Source organism: Apteryx rowi, unplaced genomic scaffold, assembly GCF_003343035.1.
Source record: "Apteryx rowi isolate R43461 unplaced genomic scaffold, aptRow1 scaffold_302, whole genome shotgun sequence".
Lineage (NCBI taxonomy): Eukaryota > Metazoa > Chordata > Aves > Apterygiformes > Apterygidae > Apteryx > Apteryx rowi.
This window is the reverse complement of record NW_020449442.1, coordinates 471,121-496,483: the sequence shown is the minus strand read 5'-3', so window position 1 is coordinate 496,483 and position 25,363 is coordinate 471,121. Positions and strand designations below refer to the sequence as shown.

Here is a 25,363-nt window from a genome sequence, read left to right as displayed (position 1 = left end):
TGGGTAGCTGCTTCTTGTGGGTATAGTGGCTAGGCTTATTCATTTTGTGAATCTGAAGAAGGACGTGATCTTAAAGTCTCACTGTGAGAGACCAAGGCACCCAGTAATTAACATATGCCTGGAGGAAGTCTAATTTAAATAAAGTGCATATTTTGGTTTAGGAGCAAAGTAGTAGGCACTGAAATACAAAGTGTCCTTTAAAAAAAAAAAAAAAAGCACTACTTTTAAGAAAGACAGAATCACTCCACAAAAATACAAGAACACAAATTTCAACCCAAAACTGAATAATGAAATTCAGTTTCTCCCTCTAGTTTCTCTTGAGGTAGGGATTACTCACCATAGGTTTGGCAGACTAATAATTCTGAGAACAGTGATGCATTAAAGGCAGTCTATTTTTGTGTAGGATAATTGAATCATTTTGCATAGCATCAGAGCACCATGGTACAGAATAGGTACCTATAGCTGGAACCTATGTTAAGTCAGATAGAAATAATGGAGCGTTACCCTGACTTTCCATCCCACAAATGACTTTCAATGTTTCACCTTTTAAACAAAAGCTCCATCACTTGCTCTGCCAATTTAATTTGACAAGGCAAGAAACTAGCTAAGTAAAAATGTAAAAAGCAAAATACAAAGTGGGCTAGAAACCAAGTTCTGAAGTGGCCATCTTGATGGTAAGCAGGACTTTGCAAAAAGCTCAACAGAAGAGCTTAGTGCAAGTTTCCAGCCTGCCTTTTTAATATTAATAGCTATAACATGAACAAATGATTCATAGCCAAGTATGAAATCAGAGAAACTTCCAAGTATGTGACAGGGAAACCTGAAAAGCACCATTTTCAGTAAAACTATATTCTTTTACTTCTTTCTCTTTTGAAGTGGCATGCTGCGCATAACAGCAACACTCTTATCAGAGTCTGCATCTCTTTAGCAGCTTTCCATGTTCTTTGACTTTTAAAGAGCTTCCAACTACCATGCCAGGTCTATGTCAATATGGGATTCAAAAATGGATGGCAGACTTCTTCCTCTCGTACCTTGAGACACCTGGCATTGATGACAACTGCTGCCTGCGCATCAATGAATGAGGTCATTCTTCAGACTGTTTGCAGCAAATCCAGCTCGTATGAAAGTTATTCTATTGAGCAACCAGGTAATCTTGCAATATGGCTTCAATTTGGGGGATCATCTAACCAGTAAGAATTATTACATTTTCTGAAAGTAAGTGTTGAAGACTCTCCTGCTCAGGAGAAGACTAACAGAGGCATTAAAGTATCTTTGAGATCTACTAAAGAAAGTACAGTCATTTTGGAGCATATAAACTTCTAAGGCAGACAGATAAACATAAATTTTTATAAGTCTATATGCACATATATAAACTCCAGTTAATGAAGACAATTCACTTTCTTTCACAGATGTAGAAATGAGGTGCAAACCTTTTTATCCAGACAAGCACTTGTTTTACTGTATAGCCACTGGAGGGCCAGCTGACACTAATGGAATGGCAAGTTGTTAAGAGTTTCTCTTCAAAGGAAGGAGAGAAGTAGCTACCTCATGGCATCCACTTCACACGTAACTCAATGCTCTACTCCACACAGCTGTGGATCTTGCAAGATGTTCCTGCACACCACAGATTAGCTATACCACATGAAAAAAATCACTTGGCCCCCACTGATTTATAGCACAGAACTACCTACTGGCATCTAATTAGTATGAAGTAGCTTTAATGATAAAAATACATCAAGATGTAATTAAACTGTGAAAGATCAACACTAAGACAAATAGTCAGAAAGCAACAAATTTAAGACTAAGACAACTCTTATGTTACATGCATCCAGGTTAAACATTATTCTTTCACTATTTGGGTTAAAGCATAATGTAAAGAAGGATAGATGTTTGGACACACAAAGAAATTTATTTCATTCACTGCAGGTATTCTAAACACACAGAAAATTAAAGCTTCTGCCAGAGGAAGTATTCTCTTGCAATATAAAGGTACTATAGAGCTGTTCAAATTTCTCACAAGACTTCCTATATGATCCTGGACACAAACTGACAGCCTCATATGTGACACTGAATTTTGTTTTTTTGTTTTTTTAATATATTTAATATATTTAATATAGACATGTCTGTAGCACCTGATAATAGTGTATCTGTAGAAAAGCCCTTTTGGTGAAACTGGATGGTGGAAAAACAGCAGTTGGCACACAGAACAGTAAGGCTTAAGAAAAACCTGAACAACTACCTTCTAAATACTAGGTTGGTTAAATAAGCAAGGATGCTAAATAAACAGCTTAATAATCATGAGATATATTCTGCTGTAATTCATACTCACCAGATGCCAAAGTTACAAAGTCTTAGTTTTACCATTTCCCGATTGTGATGTGTATATATCTATGCAATTTAAATCTGTGTTAATTATGACTCTAGGCAAAAGCACAGTATTTTTACTTTTAATATTCAATAATTAATATTAAACCTAAACATTGTCTCTGAAGCATTACTATATAGAGCATTTCTCATTAGTATATAATTAGTTTAAGTTGGACTAATTTGTCTAACAAGGCAATCTTGTTCAGCCACTATCATTCATTGTATTAGTAAGCATTTTTTGATCATTGTGAAGTAATTTTTTCAGGCAAACATTTTCCCACTATAGCAAAATAACTACCTGCAAAAGAAATGCATATTCCTTACCACATGCAACATATTTAAATCTTTTGATGAAATCTGATTAATAAAGCATGAACAGATTAGATCAAAAACCGTAATAGATCAAAATATTCAACAGCCTATCCCATTAACTCAAAAATGTTACAATAAAAGGCAGCTATACTGGTGGAAAGAAAGACAGCTTATGCGATTTAGAAATGGGACTTCTAGTTTCCCAAAAAAATGGAACTCCAAATGGTATCAGAGCCCCAGTAATATATCAGTTGTTGCAAATCACTATCTGAGCATACATTTTTTCAGAGGTATTATAACACTCTTAGTCACAATATTTTTAAACTGTTACCTGCTACTTGTGCCAATTTATCATGAAGTGCATATAAGCTGTTCATCATGAGACTTATTTCATCTTCCTAGAATTAGAAAACGATATTAACATTAAAACAAACCTTAGAAGAGAAGCATTTTCTTCCATTTACCCCAAAAACTTTAATATACCATCAAGAAAAGAAGCTTTTTATGCATACAGCTAGAAAGCCATAGTGTTTCATGCATTAACAATGATGTAAGCAACAGATTTTGATTCAGAGTATTTACAATATTATTTTTTCAGATTTTGACTGAAACTAAACTAGGTTGCTGCCTGAACTCCAATGGACCTGTCAATTAGAACTGACAATTCAGAAGGTTGTTTTAACCCACAAACTTCAAGCTCACTTTAAAAATCAAGAAAGCTCTTGTCTAAACAATCTTGTTCACACTTCCTACATAAGCTACTAGTATACTAAGCCTTAATTTCCCAGAATATGCATGAAAATGAGATATATAAGTGTTAGTTAAAGAAAGGTAAACTTCTTTACATAGATATTGAACGATATCATTGAAATGCATCAAGAAGCATTTTATACTAGAACAAATTATTCAAGATTTGAAGGTGATGAATGCACAGTTACATACACTGAGTACTAAAGGCTCTTCTAAAAGTTTTTTTTGGACCTGGCTCTGACATAAGTGGCCAAGTCAAACGGCTGAGATAAGACTAGAGTCTTCATTCAGAAAATATGCCAAGAAAGTTGTTTACCATTGTTTGGACATCTGCTGATCTCACATCTAAACTATTATTTTAGTATAATTCCTTGATGCAATTGCACCATGTCTGACAACTTTTAAAAGAAAATTGCTACCAAAAACCAGAATCCTTTTCTTTTCATTGATCAAATATTTGACAAATTAATTCTCACAGATAATGCCAACAGTGACTAGCATTACCACTGGTATTTACAGGTACCTAGTCCTACAAAACTGTCACTAGCTAACCTTGTTAACTCATTTCCTGGCTGGAAAATACTGGGCATGACAGAAGAGGAAAATCTACACCACCTCTACATGGCCACTACCAACTCCCACACACACAAACCCCAAGAAGAACAGTGCTTAATCTAAGCTCAATTTATCTGTTACTGGATACCCATAACTTCAATCATGTATACAAGGACAGGAGACACCTGTACCATTTTTGAGAGTGAACTCTTATTTCATAAATTAATGGATGGACTACATAAGGAATTGTTCATAGCTAACAATCAAGCATGCAGTAGGATCATTATGGAACAGCAGACAAAACCCACAGAAAAAAGTAACAAACAAAACGGGTTCTTGAACAGTCGCATCCAATGTGCGAGCCCTATTCTCCCTGCACTACTAAAACATCATTCTGAAAGAATCCTCAAAATTTACCTCACAAAATTCAATTCATTCAGAAATGTTTTCTTCCAAGAGACTAGAAAGGCTACCCACTGAAAATACATAACAATTCACTTTTTGAAGAGCTCAATTCTAGACAAAAAACAAAACAAAACAAAGAAACCCACATAATTTGTCTTGTGGTACTTGCACACGCCTAGAGAAAGCAGATCACTATGTTTACAGTCCAGGCAGAAAAACTGGAGGCCAGAAGAGAGAACCACCAAAATAAATGCTGCAAGACTGAGAATAACACAGAGACACCTTTAATGGAGACATCCCAAAGCAGGTTATCCCAATATTCCAGTTGAAAGAATGAATATGGGAAGAAATAATAAAATAGAATTCAAGTGAAAGAGAAAAGTTATCTAACCTATTTTCTGAAAGAAGCTAACTCTTACTCTTCTATGCCACTAAACAAGATCAAGGAGTTTGAAGTCAGTTATTTCTTACCAGCTGTCCTTTCAAGCTTGAGAAGCCAAAATACGTACATGAAATAGTAAGGGACAAACTGATAAATTTAGTTTCAGAACTCTCACAACAGTACAATTTCTCCTTATAGTTCTACAACACAAATTATGCAACATTTTATATAAAGCAGCCAGCATATAAGAGACAGCAAATCCTGCAATACTAGTTATATTGCCAGAGATTTTTTTTTTTTTTTTGGGGGGGGGGGGAGCAAGGGAGGGAGGGGAAGGTGGAAACACACACAAAAGTTAAAGCATGAAGTAGCAGGAAATGGGTTAACCTCATGCAAAATATTCTGAAATTGCACCCTTCTAAACAGATCAATACTGTTTTTATATAATCATTCAACAGAATAAAACCTCAATATTAATTGTTTTACTTACTTGTATTTTTTGTAGTTTTCCACTGAAGGGATGTTTAACTATCAAAAAAGAAAAAAAATCATTCTATTGTCTGAAAATACTAATAAAGTATATCAATACTGGAGTTTGATAACAATGTTTGTTGTATCCTTTAGATAAAAGCTAACAAATCCATATTATGACAAATAACAATCAGACAGCTATTAACATTTGACTTAACTGCACCTTTTATATTGTATTATGCAGGCATTTACATTTAATTCAGTCTTGTACACCTACAAATTTCCAATTATTTCTGTGCAAACAGAAACATGCTTGTCATTTGCCAAATTCTTGCTTTAATTACTCAAACACATTGAAATCACAATGTTTAAGTTTCTACACACTTTTAGCATTTTGTTTAACACACAAATAAAACTAAACTTTTTTACTAGCGGATAATCCATACAGCACAAAGCGGTACAACTCATCAGCATTATTTGTTTTGACAGGAGTAAAAGACAACACAATGAGAGCCCAGCTGAAGAGTGCAATGCATCTAAATGACCATTCCTTCCTTTCTAAATAAAAGAGTTTCCACAGCTCATGAAAACATAAGCTTATCTAGTATATTCCTCTTGATTACAGCAATAATTTCTTCAAGGAAAAGCAGCTGAAACTAGACAGGTAATTTGTGCTATGCTTCCAATTTTTAAGAATGACTGAGAAGTTAGTAAGGGAGGAAGCAGTCACTATTAAAACACAGTGTCTTAGCTTTCTATGATACAAGCTGTTTCACACACAGTTTGGCCTTATGCATAAACTAGCAGTTCTAAATTTTGTTGAAACAGGAAATGAAGCTTCTACTGGCCTTAATACACCAAGCACAAATACATTAAAAAAAAGTAGTCCTGGGAAACCTGAACATTGAAGGTCTAGACTATAAACCTCTCCACTCTGATGTTAGCAAGCACACCAAAAACAGGTAGCACTTGAAGGGGCATGACTCCACATACAGTTACTTCATTTCATAGAGTACTTGCAGAAGAAGATTACCTTCCACTACTTCTAGGTCTGACACATTTGCACAGAGATTATTTCTGGAAGAAATCTCTGGGAAGAATTTTGTGCATTTTAAATTCCTGCAGTTCAATTTGCAACACCAAGACATAGCAAAACACAAGTAGTATCTTAAGTAGACAGTGTCCAAAATATGCAATGCCATTTACTCCAGTAAATGTTTCCATTCCCCCAAGCTATTCTAAATTTGTACCTTGTATATATAATGCTTTATACTGAGGCTCTGAAGAGCTGGAAGCAATACCTAGCAGATTAGCAGCAGCTCCCTGTTTCCACAGCATTCCTGCTTGCACCTGAAAGTACTCAGCAAGAGCCTCCGATACCACTAAACAGTTTGACTTTGCATAAAGCACTCATGCACATACATATTCACAAAGCATCAAGAGTTGCTTCCCTGTCAGTCAGCTGATTGACCCTGACTTCTGAACTATCACCATGAATTAAACTCATCAGTTAGTTTAGTTATACATGGACAAAATAAGAGAAGTAAACATAGAGGCACCCAATCTCTCATTTAAGGGAGAAAAAGGATAAAAAGAGAACCCACAGATCAACTTAAAATCAGGGGCACCCTAAAATGCTGTTACACTTGGCAAAGTGAGTATGTAATTGAAAAAAAATAGGTTTTATAATAAAAAATTGGAAATCATTTGTAAGACAGCTTAGTTTATACTAGCTGCACAAACCTCCACAGCACTGCTGTCAGGAGTCAAACGCTGACCCGCTTCGCCTTATTTCTGAAAGGCAAATCTGAAGTGAGAAAACTAACTGTTCCATTGTTCCTACCTTCAGCAACAAAAAGGAACACATTTCTACAATTACAACAAATGACTTATCAAAATAAAACAGTAGGACAACCAGGATGGTTCCTGAGCCAAGGAGAAAGCGCAACTCTGAAACTTTGCAAATAGTGGCCTGTCCATGTGCCTGGCCTCAAGAGAAAATTAAGTGTGCTACCAGCCCAATAATAAGCATTTCATCTTCCTCTGACACAGCAAGGGGAGGACACCGCCACACATACCGCCACACAGATTGATTTTCAGAGATGTCCGAATACTTGTTTCTGCCATCAGATTATTTAAACCTGATGGAAGCAGAAGATGCTCAAGCATTCTTGCAAACCAAACCCTACCAATTCATAATTTTTTTCTATAGGTACAAATTCTCAGACATTGCCTACTAAATGACCAAGCTATGAACTTTACAAAGCTTCCACATATTTCATTCATTAACTCAGCAGAACATTTCCAGCACACTAGACTCTTAATCTAACTAGCCTAAAATGGGATTAGGGAAACACAGCCAAGGCACTAGATGACTGCCAACCCCCCAATTTGATCATTAGTTATCCAGACTGGATAATTATGTAATTATGGGCTCTTTGAAAAGTCATTCTTATTAAGCATGCACAATATTTTGACTATATGATTTTAGATTTGGGATGGGGGAAAGAAAACAAAATAGCATGTATATTTCAAAACCTGACACAGATTTTAGCACTCATGAAAGCCATGGAACAGAAATGCAATACTCCCTGTAATGCAAATGTATCTTTGTAGGCATTCAAGTATTGCAAACAGGACACTGTCAGCTGCAATTCTACACACACAAGTACAGTACAGCAGTTAGGTGAAGGCTCAAGATTTCTCCAGCATCACTATCTCAGCCCCCCCCCCCCCCAAAAAAAAAAAACAATCTTACATGTGAGCAACTTCATATTTGGATAAATCAAAATATCAATTTTACCAAGCAATCCAGATTAGCTATGTCAACATTTACCTCTCTTTCACAAATACATAATGGTTGAACAGCAAAGAGCAGACTCACTTTCCTCCAAAATTATCTATCAGAATATTGACTCAATCCTTGTAGCCCATTGCTGCAACTCATACACTGTGATTTCCATGACATCCCTTTGAAGTTAGTGATTTTGTGGCCAGTTAACCAATAAATGAGCTATATATTGTATAACATGCCATTATAGCATCAGATGCCTGATGCCTCAAGAATGCAAGCATACTAAATGCAGCTGCAGCAATATATCAGTTGCATATGCAATCAACAGTTGTTAATCAATACAAATTTACTACATAACCCCGATTAACTTGAGTTCATAATGCTAACCCTTCACTACATTACTAATTCCTCTACTCTGAATCCACCCTTTTTTGATTTTGTCCAGGATCTAAACTGTTATCCAAATTCTCTCATTTGCTTTGACCACAGATGCAATGGTTTTCATCAACTCCAAGAGACTAAGGTATTTCAATACACTAAATCAACGTTACTGGTTCAGAAAGTTTCTTGACCATTCTTAAAAATATACAGGTATACTTTAAATAGCAACAATTTCTTGTTCTACCAATATAAACATTTATCAATTCTAATTACTAACAGAAACATTCCTTATGTGAACACTTCATACTTCCAAGTCTTCTCCTCAAAAAGTGTGCAAGACCCTCTACCAGATAAGAATTACCAGACTTCAAAGTAACCTATCAAGCACAAATTTTTACATATTTATCAGCCTGAAAAAACAAGCTCTCGTCTATTTATGCTACTAAGCCTGGATCAGCCAACTGACACACATATCCACTACTTTCAAAAAGGAGAGATGCAACAAACCCTACCTGGACATGGCAATGAGACCAATCTCATTACCCCATTAGAACACCCCAGGCAGCAGTGAGACAGAAAAGCATGCCAGTTTTACTTGGCCACACATGAGTATTGTCATCATTTTCACATAAGAAATCTCAAAAAACAGACTGAAAGCAAACTGCACATACTTCCACCAAATAAACGGCAATAGCTAAACATTCTGCATAAAGAAAGTGATAAACTGAGAAGAAAGCAGATTATTCCTAGCAAGGTACAGAGCTAATTAGAGTCTTTGGCCAGAGGGGTTTTTTTGCTGTTGTTGTTGTGGGTTTTTTTGGTTTTTTTTGTTTTTTTTGTTTTTTTTTTTTTTAAAACACACAGCGCACACACACACACCACTAAACACATGTCGTTAAAGGACAACATCTTCAAATGAAACTCAGTTTCAGAACAGGAAGGGACAAGGGGAGATAGGTATAGACTATTTAAAATTCCATTTTTGAGAAGTGTTACACAATGCTAATTAATAAAGAACAAGACAACAAGATTATTGAACAAGCCTGCGGAAGAAATCAAAGAGACACAGAACTATTGTTTGGATTGAAAAAAACTACTGATGACCCTTAGAAAGTACCTAGTTTACATGTATCACTGTTGGAACAAGCTGTAAATGATGACATACAGACTACCAGAAGCCCCCAGAATGGCAGAACGGGCTATTAGTCTCATATAACATGAAGTGACCAACACAAAGCTAAGGGTCACAGCACAGCTCCAAAGCACTCCAGCTGAAGCTGTCGGCACAAATACACATACCAGGCCTTCTCACAGGAATACTCAATTTTTGGAATACAAATGAAGTCAGTATCGACACACAAGGTTAACTTCACTGGTGTACAGAAAAGCTCATCTTAAAAGTAACAGTAAACCCACTCAGAACCCCTACCTCTTTTTTCTGCCTATTATTTTGGTAACAATTGCAGACAGATAAAAAGACATTTACAGGGGTTCTTTTCATTTACTTCAATTAGAGAAACTTGGAGAGCACAAAGTGAGGTTGTTTTTCTTTATTCAAAGCATGTTTTAACAGACATGAAATTGTAGCCTAATTGCAGACATTCAAGAATACACAAGTCAGCTTTTACAGAGTCTTAACAGGACAAGCACTAAAAACCAACATAGGTTCATAGGCAGTCATACCTAGAAAAAAATAAATGCAGAAATAGCATTTCTTCCTTTCTAACGTAGGGCAGAACCCAGCATTTATGTCCTATCTTATAAAAATACCGTGGCTTAAAACTATATCACTGATACCAAAATAAGAGATTTAGTTAACTCCTGGTTGCCAAATTAGGATGCCAAAAAGGAGCCAGCCTTACTACTACTGTTATCCACGAGATGCTGTGTTATTTCACCCTGAACAGCATTACCATTCTTGCAGTACTCAACAACACGATTCAATATACCAACAGCATTTAATACAATTCAACAGACAATCTCAAAACCACAATACATAGGAACAGTCACACTGGGACAAACCAAAGAACCACCTAGCCCAGAATCCTGTCTCTCAACAGTGACAAGAAGTTTTACTCTTTTTAGACACCCCTGTCCCTGACTGAAGGGGGCATCAATAGAACAACAGCAAAAATAAATGTCTGAGGCAAAGAACAGAAAAGGTATCAACTGATATTTCAGCAGAATATTCTCCCAACCACAATTTGTACTTCAAAAGCTTCCACAGCCAGAAGAGGTATTTCCAAAGTTATTTTCCCCACCACCACCACCAATTTGTCCAGTCACACAGTAATGCTACATAAACTTTGAGCTTCAGCAACATCTTGGGACAAAGAGTTCCATAACTTAAATGTGCAGTGTTTCTGCTGCTTATTCCAAACTTGCCACTTGTTAACCTGAGAAACTCCTCCTTGTAATAGAGCAGACAGTGAGTAATCAGATCCTATTCACCCTCTCCATAATAGTCATGCCTTTACTTCATCTCCCTCACTTCAGTCCTTACTCTCGCACATTGAAGAGTCCTATTCCTCCTTGATGTGAAAGCCATACTGTGCCTTTGATCGTCCTATTACTGGTCTTTGAACCTTTCTCCAGCTCCGTTTCATCCTTTTTGAAGTGGGAGACCAGAATTGAACACTATTCAAAATATCAGAGCACCACGGATTGATAGTATCATACTGACATTTTCAAATACATACTCTCAAATATATTTTGTTCTCAATTCCCTTCTTATAAATTCCTACCACTGTATTTTCTTTTTGACCACTAATAAATATCAAGCCAACGTTTTTTTTTTGGAACTAATGTAATCCCATAATCTATTTCTGGAAGTACAGATAACTTGATTTTACAAAACAAAAAGCATGTCTCCAAGGCAGTTTTAAAGAGCTGTAATACCACAGCTGCAGAGACAAGAACAATCCCAATTAATCGGAAAACACTGTCCTTTGACTTCTCAATGTTATCTAAGATACAGAAAGAGCATCAAATTCTGTCTACACAAACACAGCACATGGCAACACACTGCCAAGCTAGCAACTTCTCCAGAGCAAGGGAGAATGTTCTTCCCTACAAGCAGAAAACTATTCTTTCTCCAACCCCCCAAGTGACAAGCAGACTAATCCCAAAACAAAAGCAGTATTTTTTTCCCCAAAATTTGTCCTGTAAAAGGGAGGTGTAAAAGGTAATGAATGGATAACCTAAGGCTTTCTATTAGAATTTTCTCTCTCTCCCCCTCTCTCTCTGTTTTCTGATGAAAACACATGCTGGATAATGTATTGTTAACAGAGGAAACATTACTGGAAGCACTGCTACCCAAGATAGGCCTTTAGTGCAGACTATTTCATAGAAACAAGTTCTCAATTTTAGAATATGAGTGTTTTCAACTAGCAGATCTTTAATTTGTATTCAGTAACTCAGGCCAGGTACTGATTTCACGTGATCAGGTACTGTGTATGGGTCAAGGATGGTCCTACCCTGTTGACTCTTTCAGCTACTATATCTTAAAAAAATAGGAAAAAGCAAACAAGAAAATTATTACAGGTCCTAAAATACATGTTAATTAATAGGATGCCTACGCAATTTTCTGTACACACTTAGCGGAAACTTCTTTTAAAAGCCCAAAGGATGCTTTATCACAAGCATCTCCCGCAGAAAGTAATCACCTCAGGTCCCTTTGTGATTCGAGAGCCTCATCTTCCAGACAGCTTAAATAAAATAATCCTGCCTTTACTTTCCTCTATCCAATTACTCAACACTCATAACAAACAAGCAGTGGTGCACATGACTTCCATCTCCAGATTGCTCTAATTCAGGTGGAAGCCACTTTGAATCAATGGACTAAATCTCTGTGCTTTGGTAGTAAGACACTACATCACAAGTCAAGCTGAACAATTCCTTATTTACAGATACTTTTTCCAAAGCACACAAAGATTAAGTTTAATATTTCTACATCAGTAAACACCTCAGACAAGAACAACCTGCTGGACTATTATAGTTTGAATGGTCCTGGGCCATGCCAATTTTGAATGACTGCACAATCTGCTACAAGGATTAGAGAATTGAATCTTTCCTTAAAGTTAATGCCAATCAAGTCAATTTTTCAACAACCTCAGCCAGTTTAGAGAGCTTTTATTAATATAGTTTTCCCTTATATCATTTGAATTTGTTCTGTTCATGAATAGGTGAGGCAGTGTCGATATCATAATCGAATGGTTTTGAAACCAAATTTTTTTCTGACAAAAACCTTCCTCTAGAACAATGAAAAATATTTTGTGATAGACACTTCAGTTCAGACACATTCTATCAGCCTTGATAACAGCATAGCCTTCATTATTTTCAGTAAAGAGGATGGGAGTGCCAGAATTCCTCTTCCGATTTTTTACTTCTTCATAATACAGGGAGGCTTTTTTGGTTTTTATAGCCATGTCTTTCTTCCTAGAAGCACAGTTACCCACTCTTGCCTATTTAAATGCTGGTTAGTATAGGTCTGAATGTTGAAACATGCTCTTAGAGTCATGCCAATTAAGTCCATATTTCAGAAGAGAGACTAGCATTTTGGGAGAGCTTCTCATAAAATTATTCAGTTTTGTTAGTGTAAAAATACCAGATTTAGCCTCGTATTTTTAGTATAAAACTTTTATGATTTCAGGATTTCTGATCATTAGTAACTTATCTAAAAGCAAAATACTGAAATCTGTGTGCTCTCTGTAGATATCCCCATACTGGGAAACAGAAACGGTGAATAGTTGGCCCAAAATCAGTTAAGAACTGGACCTTTTTTAAGCAAAAAGGTCTTACAAAATTCTGTAATTACATTAAATAAATCCAAAACTGAAACAGTTGGCAAGACATCAGAATTGACGTCAGAGAAAGTTTTGTCTATATTATTGCCACTTTTACTCCTGTACTGAACTACCCCTTTCAAGTCTTCAGAGTTGATACCTCAGACTAACACATGCAAGTAACAATCAAGAGACTGCCCTTCTTTCCTTCTTGTCTCCCTCTGCTTCCTAAATATCATCAACCACCATAGCAAGATTCAAAAAACCTATGGAGCTACAGTACAGACCCTGCTTCCTTCAAAAGGAAGAAGGATGTATGTGCAACTTGCCTGTGTGCAAGAAGAGAGGAAAGCTCTCAGGTGCTAACATTGTTCACTTTTTCTATTAAAAAACCCTATAAAAATAACTGTACAGAAAAGATGAAAGAACAGGTAAATGAGCATAAACAAGAACTGATACAGCCCCACCAAAGAAGAAAACAAACTTAAGAGCATACTCTCAGCAAGAAAATAAGACTGCAATTTAAGTCTCCAATACTGTAGAAATGGAAGAAACTTGGACAGAACAGACTGCTGCTGTTTCATACCCCTGACTGGGGTGGGAGGAAAATCGTAACAAGTACAAATTGGTAGCCAGTCACCAAACACTCAAAATGGTACTTCCAGTTGCCACATACAACCTAGAACTGGTCTTCACCCCAAATTTTATCTGCTGTATGTCTACATTAACATTAACTTCAATGGAGCATACTCAGTAAAAGAGCAGACTGAAGAAAGAGCACATTAAGCTAAGTTATTTACGAAGTCACTTTTCACCATCAGTATTCACTGAAGACTAAAACGATTCTTGTAATAAAGTATGACCTTTTCCAGCTTCATTCCTCCCAGTGAAAGCAAGTGTTTTATAGCAACAGAATTTGCACATACATTCTTTTACATCATACTACAAAAAGTATTATATTTCCATGAAGAAACAGCTGTTAGTGTTCTATTGGGGGAAAAAAATGGCTCAGGAGAAGTGCATTTGCTATGCATTGTAAAAATTAGGTAATATTAAATTCCTTAAACACTAGCCAATAAAGAAGAGGGTCTGTGGGTCTGTATATGAAGGAGAATAAAAGAAGAAAAAATTCTAAGACTATTTTCATTACCAGTTGCAAAATATTTCTGGCAGAAACATTATACTTCAGACACCCACCAGCATTTGACAATGAGTAAAGAATACATTCACTTGCAGAAGAATCACAATAGAATTCTGTAATAGCTCTTCTCCCTTCTTTTCTGTCCTCTCCCCAAATAGTTTTAGTTCCACATATTTTATAAGATCAAAGAAAAAAAAAAAAGACTTCTTCAATAAATGAGCACCAAAGAGAAAAACAAAGACATTCAGAACCAGGGGAAACTCCACCTTGGAAACAGTGCAGCACAGGCAGTTCAGAAGGTTAAATTAGGAAGTGGTCTGCTTTCCTCAAAATCCAAAGTTCAAGATGGAGAGCAAACTGGTAAAGCAATTGTTATTAAAATACAGAAGGATTAGGAATTAATGGGAATCCTCAATTAAATATACCGTGTAAATACACCCAGAGGGCCCAGTCTAGATAGGAGCACTCCAGTGATCCTGCACAAGCAGAAAAGATTCCTGCCTTGAAGGATTTCCAATGTAAAAATATCCAGTTACAATCTCCACTTCCAGACAGACTTCAGTTACAAAATACAGAAGTAGTACTACACTATAATACTATAAACATTTTACAGTATCTAAAGATAACATGCAAATGAAGGACACTGACAGGAGAACCCTTAAAAGACCCTTAATCATAAGAGCAAAGACATACTAACAAAATCAAGATACTGATCACATACAGATCGTTTGTATTTAAAACAGGGGTTCTGCTGTGTCTCCGTACCTTTAACTATTCAGCACATGTTGCTCTGACTATCAGTGCTTGCTGCACTATGAGCAGCAAAACTGCTAAACTGTGGTCAGTATGGAAACTCTATACAAAGCCTAAACATGGCAATAAAACTCTGAAAATAGGTGCCCTAGTGTATCATGGGGAGAAATAAGACCTTACTGCCATGCAGGACATAGAGGTCACTGCTGGAAGGTCTCTGTCATGACACAGATGAGCTTGCACAGAGGCAACAGCCACCACATATGAGAAGCATCCATATTAGCTAAAGAGAAGAGGGAAAATTGCCCCATGTATATGGCAGAAATACAGAAAGTTCAAAAAACAGCTCAGCAATAATTCAAGACATAACACTGATTTAAAATGAAGAAAAGGAGGTGATATTCAGAAACTTCCATTTTTACTCACCTGGACCTAGACTCTAAAGAGTTGGCTAACCTTCTAGGCTCTCTCTCTCACCCAGGCTGCACTTATTTGACAGCATGAACTGGCTGGTTCAAATAAAAATTATGATCTAAGAGGAACAACTGGACTACCACAGAGCCATACATCGCTGTTATTCTTGTACATATGCCTCTCAGCCATGGGTTCCTATACTGAGCTCAATGGCCTGCTTGAACTAAGATCTCCAATATTCTTAATTTTATTTAAGTCAAACAGGTTACACCTAAGGAGACATTCACACATTAAGCAGATGAATCTTCTAGCAATACTATGTACACTTATGAGCCAGGCGACTCTAGTGAGGAGAGAGAATCTATCCTTTAAAGAAACTCATCTGCCATCTAGAAACAGCAAAGAAGAGGAAGGAAAGGAAGAGGAAATGAGTCTTAAAAAGATCTCAAACCATGAGGACAGTAAAACTTTACCACTCAGTTGGTTACCTGTAAATATACAGCAGCTGTGTAATATGTAAGTCACTACCTAGTACAAAGCCAGGTGCTTGAACTATAAAATAAAGTTTACAAAATAAAATCTTAACCCTCCTTCCCCAAAATTAAACTACTTACCTCATGCTTTAAGGAAGCATAGCAGGCCAGGTAGCTAGTAGTCTGACCCCAAGGTTTGTGTAAAAAGCAGCTCAGTACATTCCCAGTCACTTGAACGGCAAAGCACACAACACCAATTCATTTGCTTGCATTTAGTCGTTGGACCTCAAATCAGCAGGACAAGTCCCTCCCAGGACTGATACTGATAAAAGTAATGACTTTAATAACACATTCTATACAGTAGACTAAAACGGTCTGGATTTAACATCCCATTGTTTTTCCTACTTCATGGGTACATGTGTACCCATATCTGCTCATTTTCATTGCTACTTCATAAACAGCACCTTTAGCTCAAGGTCTGAGACAAAAAACAATGCTTCAAATTATTAATCCAAAGATGCATTAACAGTCACACCATCCAATTCCAGAGTACAGTAGTGCTAAATATGAACAAACTAAAAAAGTCTACAGTGTTTCTGCAGGTTGTACTGTCTTTGACTGGAGTCAAACTTAAAAGGCACTGATCAGAATACACTTCGGAACACTTAGTCTGACTGTGCATCTGCATCTGCCCATTCTGAATGAACAAGCTCTCAAGAGTGCTTAGAAGGCTGGTATTTCTGCTTTTCCAAGAGAAAGACTACTGGCTCAAAGGACACTGGAGAAACAATACAGCAGTATAGATCTTTAAGATGTTCTCAATACTCCAATTTATTCTCCTCTGAGATTATATCAGAATGAACATGTGTTTGTCCTACTACGTAGGAAATATGAAGTGCCAAAGCATGGATATATCCTCAAGATACAGATATATCCTTAAGATACTTAGGAATATCTTTATTCAGAGCTGCTTTTGGATAAGCAGTACCTCACATGCTTACAGATAAAAAAAACAAAACTCAAAAATAAGTAGCGAGACTCGTTCCTTCTCCAGAAGGAAATCTACATATCTAACCTCATTTTCTTAGCTAAGCAAGTCTCTCCAGGGCAGCACAAACTTCCTTTGAAGAAAAGAGCTTCCACTTTTCAGCTCTTTTCATTCAAATACTCCATGCCTCCCACCTCTAAAGCTTCCTTGGATCATATACAGTATCGGATCCAAACTGATACTGAAACAGACATGATACTCTCTTCTTTTCAAGATTATACTAGGAAATTTTGTAAATCATTCTCTTACTTACAGAGTAATGGCAAATTCCTTCCCAGGAATTTGCAAGTGAGAGAAACACCAGAAGTAAGACAGCCAGACTGGCCTTCCAGTCTGTATTACTGTGGATTTCCAAGACCTGAAAAAGGCCTCTCAGAGGTTTAATCAAACAATGGAGATGCCTGTTTGCATGAGATGCCACCCAGCCTGTTATTCAACAAAATTAACAAATAACCCCTTTAGTTGTCCCAAGCACGCTGCCAGAATAAGAACGAACAACCTACTTTTAAATAAAGGTCAAGTGTCAGAGATCATCAGAAGGTTTGATGATGACTACTTTGACATTTCCCAGAAAACATGCTGGGAATTAAGAAAACAATAAAAACAAAAGAGAGCTGTTTCAGGCAACTGGTAACAATAATCATACATCTAACTTTTGATGTTTGGAACCCCTCATTCACAGCAAATGTTCCGTTGCTAAATTTCTATTGACAGGTTCCAGATTAGGTTTAACTACACTTTTACTTTCAATGACCAACAATTTCTACACATTCAGATAAGCGCAGTTTAGTTTGTTGGAGATATGCTGTGAAATCTGGGAACACTGGACATGAAGGGTTCATGTTGTACAGCTTGATGGTAGTGAACATGCACTGGGTTGAACATCATTGAATGAGTGTGCTGCAATGTTTTCTGGTAGAAACTACACGGTGGGATGACAGGTATTGAGGAGACAGATGCTTAAGGTGCATAGTTTTGATACACAGACCATTTAAAGTATCCATAGCTGCTTACATTAACTTGTGAAGTCAATGGACAGTCTGAGGCTTCTCCAATGAACAAGTCAGAGATGTAGCTAACCTTTAAAGAAATACTATTTCATGGAGAAAAGGAAAATTAATATTCATATGTGGTCTTAAAAGCTAGTCTGGAGCAGCATGACTTTTATCCAGCCCACCTCAGCAGTCCTCTTGTGATAAAGTTTTACATCAACTGCTCAACAAAGGTAGACTGATGCTGCATTTACCCAAGGTGCTCCGAAGTCAAAAGTCTAAAATTTTCCAACACCTTTCCATCAAAGAAAAGGTTGAGGGGATATAGATGTGTCCTGTAAATAAACCCTATATTAAGATGTAAGTGAATAAAGGTAGTATGAATTAAGTCAAAGTATGTATGTAAAAACAATTATTCTATAACAAGTAGTCTTTTTTTTTTTTCTGAAATAAATGGACTTCTCTATTTCTAAAAGGGAGAACAGGCTTTTCATCTTTTCATTTGGGAACAATCCCATTTCTTACTTCTCTAGCACAGCATCACTAAAATTCAGTGGATCCTGTAGTACTTGGCAAGTACTAGCATTTCATTCAATTAAATTTTTAACCTCCACCTCTTTCCCTCCCCACCTCATGCAGCCTTCTAATAATTGCAGTTTGTCACTAGGATTTCATTTGAAAGTGTTCCTTAAGACTCCAAAAAGGCAGCTTTATTCAAGATACTTGCATCACAACAGGATCCTGAGTAGGCAGAAAATTTGATTCTTTCCTCTGCAAAACAAAATATTTGTTTTTGCAAAACACCAAATGTCACAGCGCATCTCCCCCAATAAACTAGGCCCATCAGTCAACCCGTTTTCCTGCTTCATACTCAGCATACATGCACATTCATGTGCTCCTTATCCTCTCAACTTCCATAGTAGACTGCAAACACGTAAGCAGGTGCAGGAAGCGCAGACCAGCAGGGGGGAAGAGACAATGACAAGGATAATGGAGAAAAAGGGTCACCAAAAGCAAAATCACAGGGTACAGTAGATTGGGGCCATGGGTTCCACCACCACCATCACTATATATCCTAATTACAAATTGTATCTACTGGGGAAGACAGCACTCTTAGTCTTGACACAGTATGACCCAGTCATCTAAAGATACTTGATTTAACCTTCCAGCTCTATTACCTACATTTGTCTCCAACTCTTCCAGCTGGGCTGAGAAGCTTACTGAATGGGCAAACTTCTACAGAGTCACCAAAGTTTCTAGTAGAGAATGCTAGCAGTAGCTCAGATTAGACATGTGAACCCAAAGCCTTTATCCGTTTAGACAGAAAAACTGCAGAAGTACCAAGACAACATTAGGACAGTGTTATATCTGAACAGTCAGCTGTGCAAAGAGACCTTAGATGCATAGCAGCCAGTCAAAACATTGTTTGTTTTGTAACTCTCCATCTTCCAGGAACAGACAGCACGCTGACATCATTGTAAAGCCTTCACGTCACCACAGTCATTCAAGAACTTAAAAAAATTTTTTTTTTTTTTTACATTTACAACAGGACTTAGCATTACAACCTGCAGCAGAACTTCTATACAGAAAAAAAGATATCATGGATATCTTCCAAGTTGTACAGTGGTTTTCCATCTATCCTTGCATCCATCGGTATGCTTCCTCCATCAGCACACTGACCCTTTTCCAAATTTTTCTAAATCAGAATTCTATAAAAGCAGTCAAGGTTACTTTGATCAGAGGCTGAATCACCCCAGGCCCTCATTTATTACAGTTATGGTAAAGGCTTCATCACCTTCTCCCACAATTCTAGACCTACCAGCAGCTGTGCAATTGCCAGACAACTGTTTTTTGATTAGCTGTTTTATTAAAATCTATTAAAATTCCAACTGTCAGCTCACTGATTTTTGCTATACTCACAAGTACATACATTCATCCACTTAAAAATACTAACCTAGCTTCAGTTCTTACTCAGTACAAACACTTTATTAATGCTGGGTACTTTTGACTGAGATATTCGTATATGCTAACATCAATATATTATAACTATTACTTTAAACTGTTAACTACTTTGAAGTATATCTTAATATGTAAAATTAAGCTCTACCTCAACAAAGAATCCACACTTATGTATGGCTTCCATTTAGTATCACACTCAGCTTTGCTTCACCTATCCATCAGCTTCAAAAAGAAGCTTTTGAGTTTCTAATATCAAGAAATCCCACACATCCTTTTAAGACCTCATTCCTGAAACAGTAGGAGCCAAAAAAGGAAGATTAAGGACAACAATTACTGCTACTGAAATTCTCAGGGAACATGAGTTCTCTGAAAGTTTACTTTTTTTCTTAATGTACTTAATGAAAAAGGTCCAAACCACAGAAGTATGTTTAATTGAGGCCAGCTACAACAGAGATGAGTCTAAGATGCACATCAAGATTTTCTTTTGAATCACTAACAGAAGTAATTGCTGACTAGACTTTAAAGCAATATACAGAAAGTGAAACAGAGCTATGTGTTAGTATGCCAATAGAAGTTGTTACATTGTCAAATATAAGTCAGTGCTATCTGCAAAGCACAGGCAACATTAATAGCTAACACAGGAGCTCTCCAAATCTTTAATTTTGCTTCCTCTTTTTAACTATTTCCTCTTCTATAAGCATTTCTTATCCAAAATTTGTTATCTCTCATTGAGGCCAACACCATCAAGAAGGAAGACTCGTCTGAGAGGATGGTCACAGAAAGCAGGCAGAGCTGTAACAGTTATCTGTGAAATACCACAACAATTTAATAGTAATTTGCAGGCCGTGATTATAGGAAAATTAACTTCATGTCTTTTATTGCCTTGTGTGCAGCAAGTCTAACTTCTTAGCTATGGAGTTCTCTGTATAAAATTCCACAGAAGTTTTAAAGTCAGAGATAAAGCTAGAAGGAAGTAACATCTATGGAATAGAATTAAACTCTTAAAACTGTGCTTTGCATACTAAGCACAAGCTTCCACTTGCAATATAAGTAACTACTAAAAGTTTCCCTAAATTAACATTTCAAAAACACAAATTGTAGCAGATCTAGTAAGGATTATCCTTCTAGCAGTTGTTTTGTAACAAGTTTCATGGAAACACCAAGATTATTAGCTAGAGAGCCCACTTTCAAAAATCTCTCCTAAAAAGGAGAGCTAATATTGGGTATACTTGGTAATTAATATTAATCAATGTGTCACATTCAAAATATCTTATTTTGTTCATTTCCTAAAATGAAATGAAACCATTTAGGACAACCAACATTATGATCATTGTGCATCACTCCCTGGAAAAGAAAAATGAGAAGCACCCCAAACATACAAATAGTAGCCTTTTTGTTTTGTCATAGTAACCGTGGTAATTCAGGAGGTGCATATACTCCAACTCCACTGAATTGCAGAATCCTTTATGATAACAGTTTTAAGCTGAACATAATTGAGTTTTTCATAATCAAACTTAGCATTCACCCTCAAACAACTGCATCTCACCTACAGCCTTAAAAAGGCAGAGGGAAAAAAAACAGTATTCAGTTACCTAATTGAAAAGTAGTTTCTTCAGCTACATTATTATTTTTTAATAAAAATGTACGAATCAGTTCTGCTTCTATGAGAAAAACAGACAATACACCCACAGAAGCATAAGAGCCAAAGGACTCACTCGAAGGATGTTTAACTAAACTTGAGGAAGCATCTAACAGAAGATGGGTTTCCTCCCAAACTAGTAGGAGTAACCAGTCTTCTTTGGCCTATCTTGTCTATTCTTGCCTATTAGCTGGACCTACCACTTTTTTTTTTTTTTTTTTTTTTTGCATATGTGCCAGGTAAACTCATGTTCATTACTGTACTATGAAAAAAAAAAAAAAAGTAGTCCTGCTCCTATTGCTATCACAGGAGCTGGCCACAAAAATTGCTGTTTCCTTCTTTCAGTGGACCCTGTTCCCCTCAGTTCCCGTTTGTTATGTGACTAAGTTCAAGGCTGTGAGGAAAGAGGGCAGCTAAAAGTCGAGTGCCACTGTCCAAACTACTCTTCAGGAATCCATTTTCAAGAGTCCAACTGAAAAGAGAATGAGTAGGAGAAGGCCACGAACTAGCTTAATGGAACTACCAAGCAACATAGGACTATCAGATGTTTGGCTAGGCAGCCTAACCTAAGCAAAGGGGCAGAAGAGAACAATTTTCCTTATGTATCAGTTCCAACTGAGCTAACTTTTTATGAGCTATACTCAGTAAGAAAGTTCACACATTCAAAACAAAGGTTTTTTTCTAAGACAAAGAGTTCAGAGTAGATTTCCCCCTCACACACACACAGTATTGCTGCTAACTGCATAGCCACTGAGATTAATCAACTAGCATGGCAGACGAGTTCTAAATCAACCGCTGAATGTGACAGTTCGGAAGTTTACCCCAGCAGGTTGAAAGAACTTCCCCATTAAAATCATCAGAATTTAAGACTAGAAAAAAAAATCCAATACACTTTAGTGGGAATTGCATAGCTCATCAGTACTTGTAAGAAGATTTATATATGTCTCTAGCAGTTATGGCCAGAAGTTAACCACAGAAGACTGTCAGAAGTTAACCACAGAAGATCAGTAAGAATAGCCCCAACACTCAAACTGTACTGTATCTATTTCAGTCCACCTGCATGTGTTTGCCACCTTCCCAAAAAAAACAAGAGCGAACAGGCTCATTGTAGTTACTTATTAAGAGCCATGCGGACAGCAGTGAAACTGTGCCAAACACTAAGTTCTTGCTGCTACTCTCTTTCCCAAAAAATAAACCCTCCCCTCCCCCACAAAAGGGCGCAAAACAGAATTAAAAGCTATTCTGCTATTACGATGCAATGAATAAAGTTTAAAAGGGGGAAAAAAATACCCATACTTCTGCCCTGCACTATCTAGTCTCGTAGTTGACAGGCCCAGCAGGTACCATTAAAGTTCTCTGATAAATAACGCAGCAGCACTAAAAAGTCCCAATCTAACAGTGAGTGGGACCACTTCATACAAGGCACTGTATACTTGTACACAAACATGGGGTATATACATACCCTACTATCTATTGAAAGAAATGCATATGTACATGCATACACCCACATACCATCCTCAATTATCATTTCAAAAACAATGCAAGTCCCCAATGGCCATCTGATGCTCTCACATCTCAAAACTAGCTCTTTGTATTCTCTGACGGTTGTTGATAAGAAATTAAGACAGCAATGATATGATTTTTCTTTCTGATATTAGAAACTCCACTGTCCATTTCAGAGGAGCCAAAAATTGATTTAGCATGAGTCACCACCCTTAGGTGGTACGTTTCCATTTTTGTATGTTTTGTGAATAGAAAATGGTAGTTTCTAAAGCCATTCTAAGAAGTTGCTTCCATGTATTAAAGCTCCCAAAAATTAAAAATCAAAAAAGAATGCCCTGAAATTCAAACCAAAGCACTGCAGGATTTCATATATATTCATATTCTCATCTAAATTTAGAAGAAAGCATGCATTAGAAAACAATACATGACAGTTGCATCAGTCACTACAGAAAGTTTATGTTTTAATGTGTAACATCATCTAAACCTAGAATTCTTTTCAAGCCTCAGTACACACAAATGAAAGTAACCTGCTTTACTACTGAACAGCTACAGTCAAATCTGAGCCCTGCAGAAATCCCAGACAGCCAAATGTGCGTGACTGCTACTGTGAGATTAGTATAAAGCTTTACCTCGTTGATTCTTTATTGAGCCTACATCTGCTATATCGAACAAAACACACGAAATCGCTTTGTGAAGAAAAGGAAAACATGCAAGAAAACATGGTGTCAACATATTACAGCAGGGAATAGCCAGGAGCGTGGGTTTATCCACAACTGTCTTGCAAGTTTATCATACCACTTAAGGAATGCCAGTCAGTTTCTCTGTGCTCTGTCCTATATAGGGAGATTATACCAAAGTGGGACTCAGAAATGCTCAATAAGGTATGCCTGGGAGCACAAGGTAGAATTAACAACAATATATCCAGTTGCAGAAGAAAACTGCTCTTACCCTTGACCTAATACTTACTGTTGACTTCTACATCCTCAGCTACTCCAGAACCTCTCATTCTCAGGTATGTGAATCCCAGTATCAGAAAGAACAAGCATGCAGCAGTTAAGAGGAACATGGACAGGTAATGTGCACTGAAGCCTCCGGTGGTAGATACCTCCTCTCTTTTGAACTGCTGGAGAAGCTCCTCCTCAGGCTCTGAGAGATTCTTCTTGTAGGTGTTTTTCAGGTAGGTATGATTTGAACCTGTATGATTGGAGTGGTTGAGTCTAAGGGAGGAGGTTCCACCCAGGGGAAGGCTATTAGTAGCTGAATAGATCCTGGATTCAACATTATAACTAGCAGCAGCACCGCCGAGAACATGATTATTGGTCGCTTTCCTAATAGTGCCCGGAGGGTCAGTGATTTTACTGCTGTCCATGTCTGTGAGCGGTGCTGGCAGCAACAATACTGTAGGGGATTTCTTAGACAGGCCAATGCGGTATCTAGGGGTGGGAGGACTAGAATCCAGTTCTTCACATCCTCCTCCTCCCCCCATCGCTGCCGCCGCCTCCTCTTCCTCATGATTTCTGCCCCTGTCTAGACTCCCGGCAGCAGCCGCCTCCGCCGCCGCCCTGTCATTCGTTACGACTACACCAGCACCACAGACTCCGCCAGCCCTTTCTTGGCCCGTCTCCATCATGCCAGCACCGGCTGCAGCGCATTTGCTCGCTGTGAATGGGGCAGGAGACTTGCTGAGGCTCCGTCGGGGCCGGCGAACTGCAGACTCCTCCTTCGGTACCTGCTGCTTGGCCCTCGCCCCCGCCTCCTCCTCCTCGGAGTCAGAGTACTTGTCCCTGCTGCCGAAGGAGAGGAGCCGGTTACCGTTCACAGTCCGGTTCTTCCACTGCTGCTGTTCGCCGCCGCCCTCCTCCTCGTCCTCGTCCTCGTCCTCCTCCTCCCCTCCTTCCTCTTCGCCGTCCCCGGGCTCCCTCGCGCCCGGAGCCTGAGCCCCCGCCGAGGCCGCCGCCGGTCTGCGGGCCGCCGCCCCCCACCAGGCGCTGGGCTTCCGCCTGGCCGCCTCCGGCGGGGGGCTGTTACTCACGCCGCCGGCGCCGTGGGGGGCAGCAGGCCTCAGGCCGCGGAAAAGGGGTGAAGCCCGCTCCCTCCTGCCGCCGGCGCCGGCCTGGCTCCGGGGACTGGCTTCCACATCCGACTCGTCCGAGCTGAAGCCCAGCAGCACTTTGCTGCCCCCGGCAGGGGGTGCTGCGCGGCTCCGGCTGCTCCCGGCGGCGGCGCCGGGGAGGTAGGGG

At 38.1% G+C, this 25,363-nt stretch overlaps 1 protein-coding gene across 1 annotated transcript in view; it reads right to left on the bottom strand.

Moving 5' to 3' along the window:
* Positions 1-25,362, bottom strand: part of LEMD3 (LEM domain containing 3) — a gene marked incomplete at its 5' end in the record, with an annotated part of 46,624 nt that extends 21,262 nt beyond the window's left edge. The window contains 3 exons of the mRNA XM_026070022.1: positions 3,011-3,077; positions 5,262-5,299; positions 24,090-25,362. Coding sequence (XP_025925807.1) covers positions 3,011-3,077; positions 5,262-5,299; positions 24,090-25,362 — 1,378 coding nt within the window. The remainder of the gene's footprint in view (positions 1-3,010; positions 3,078-5,261; positions 5,300-24,089) is intronic.
* Position 25,363: the final 1 nt, after the last annotated feature.